This window comes from Seriola lalandi, unplaced genomic scaffold, assembly GCF_002814215.2.
Source record: "Seriola lalandi dorsalis isolate HSWRI2012SDOR001 ecotype SW California unplaced genomic scaffold, Sedor1 jcf7180002054407, whole genome shotgun sequence".
NCBI classification, from domain to species: domain Eukaryota; kingdom Metazoa; phylum Chordata; class Actinopteri; order Carangiformes; family Carangidae; genus Seriola; species Seriola lalandi.
This window is the reverse complement of record NW_019524960.1, coordinates 202,277-203,120: the sequence shown is the minus strand read 5'-3', so window position 1 is coordinate 203,120 and position 844 is coordinate 202,277. Positions and strand designations below refer to the sequence as shown.

Here is an 844-nt window from a genome sequence, read left to right as displayed (position 1 = left end):
ACAATAAAACATAATTAACTGAAAACACCTTTAACTCAATATTCAAAGCTGATAATTGATGAGTTGTATTGATTAAATATAAAGATTGTTCCTGCACTTACCTGGAGCTTCAGCAGGATCCAGGTTGACACCGACTCCTTCTCCTTGATGACCCCTCGATGAGACTGATGGTGCATCTTTGAAAACATCACAGCTCACATGATCTCCATTGTTCTCCTTCATCACCAGATCCAGATGTGTTAACAGCTGTTGATGTTCAAGGCTCTTGTGCCACAACAACCTGGATCTACATTTTCTGATAAAGTCTCCTAACGGTGGATGTTGCATATAGTTTTCAATGGAACCTGAACTCCTCCCTCTGGGTGTTGATATCAGAACCAGTGAATGATCAAATGATTGATCACTGAATGTTTCAAGGATTGATTGTAACCTTGTTCTGTGTTCCTCAGTGAAGTCTTCAGGCTTTAGAACCAGCAGGAACACATGAGGTCCAGGATCAGAGAGTTCCACACAGATTTCCACATGTTCTGTCAGTTTGGGTTCAGACATGTTGGGATGAAGCAGATCTGGGGTGTTGATGAGAACTATTTGTTTCTCCTTCAATGGTCCTCTGACTCTCTGACAGCGGGCTGGTTCTTCCTCAGTGTTGAACACAGTCTCTCCCAGTATGAAGTTCCCCACTGAACTCCTCTCAGACCAGCTGTTCCCCAGCAGAACAACCCTCAGCTCAGACACTGAAATGAAAACAGTGAATTAGAAGATATTTGTGTGGACTTCATCCAAAATGCACAGGGGTCAAATGCAATAATTCAAGGACAAATACTTGTACTTTACTTGACTTTAA

At 42.1% G+C, this 844-nt stretch overlaps 1 protein-coding gene across 1 annotated transcript in view; it reads right to left on the bottom strand.

Moving 5' to 3' along the window:
- The window catches only part of LOC111657554 (GTPase IMAP family member 8-like), a 5,543-nt gene that overhangs the window by 2,852 nt on the left and 1,847 nt on the right, over nucleotides 1-844 (bottom strand). Inside the window, exon 2 of the mRNA XM_087174998.1 lies at nucleotides 102-755. Within this exon, the coding sequence (XP_087031124.1) occupies nucleotides 102-755 (654 nt within the window). The remainder of the gene's footprint in view (nucleotides 1-101; nucleotides 756-844) is intronic.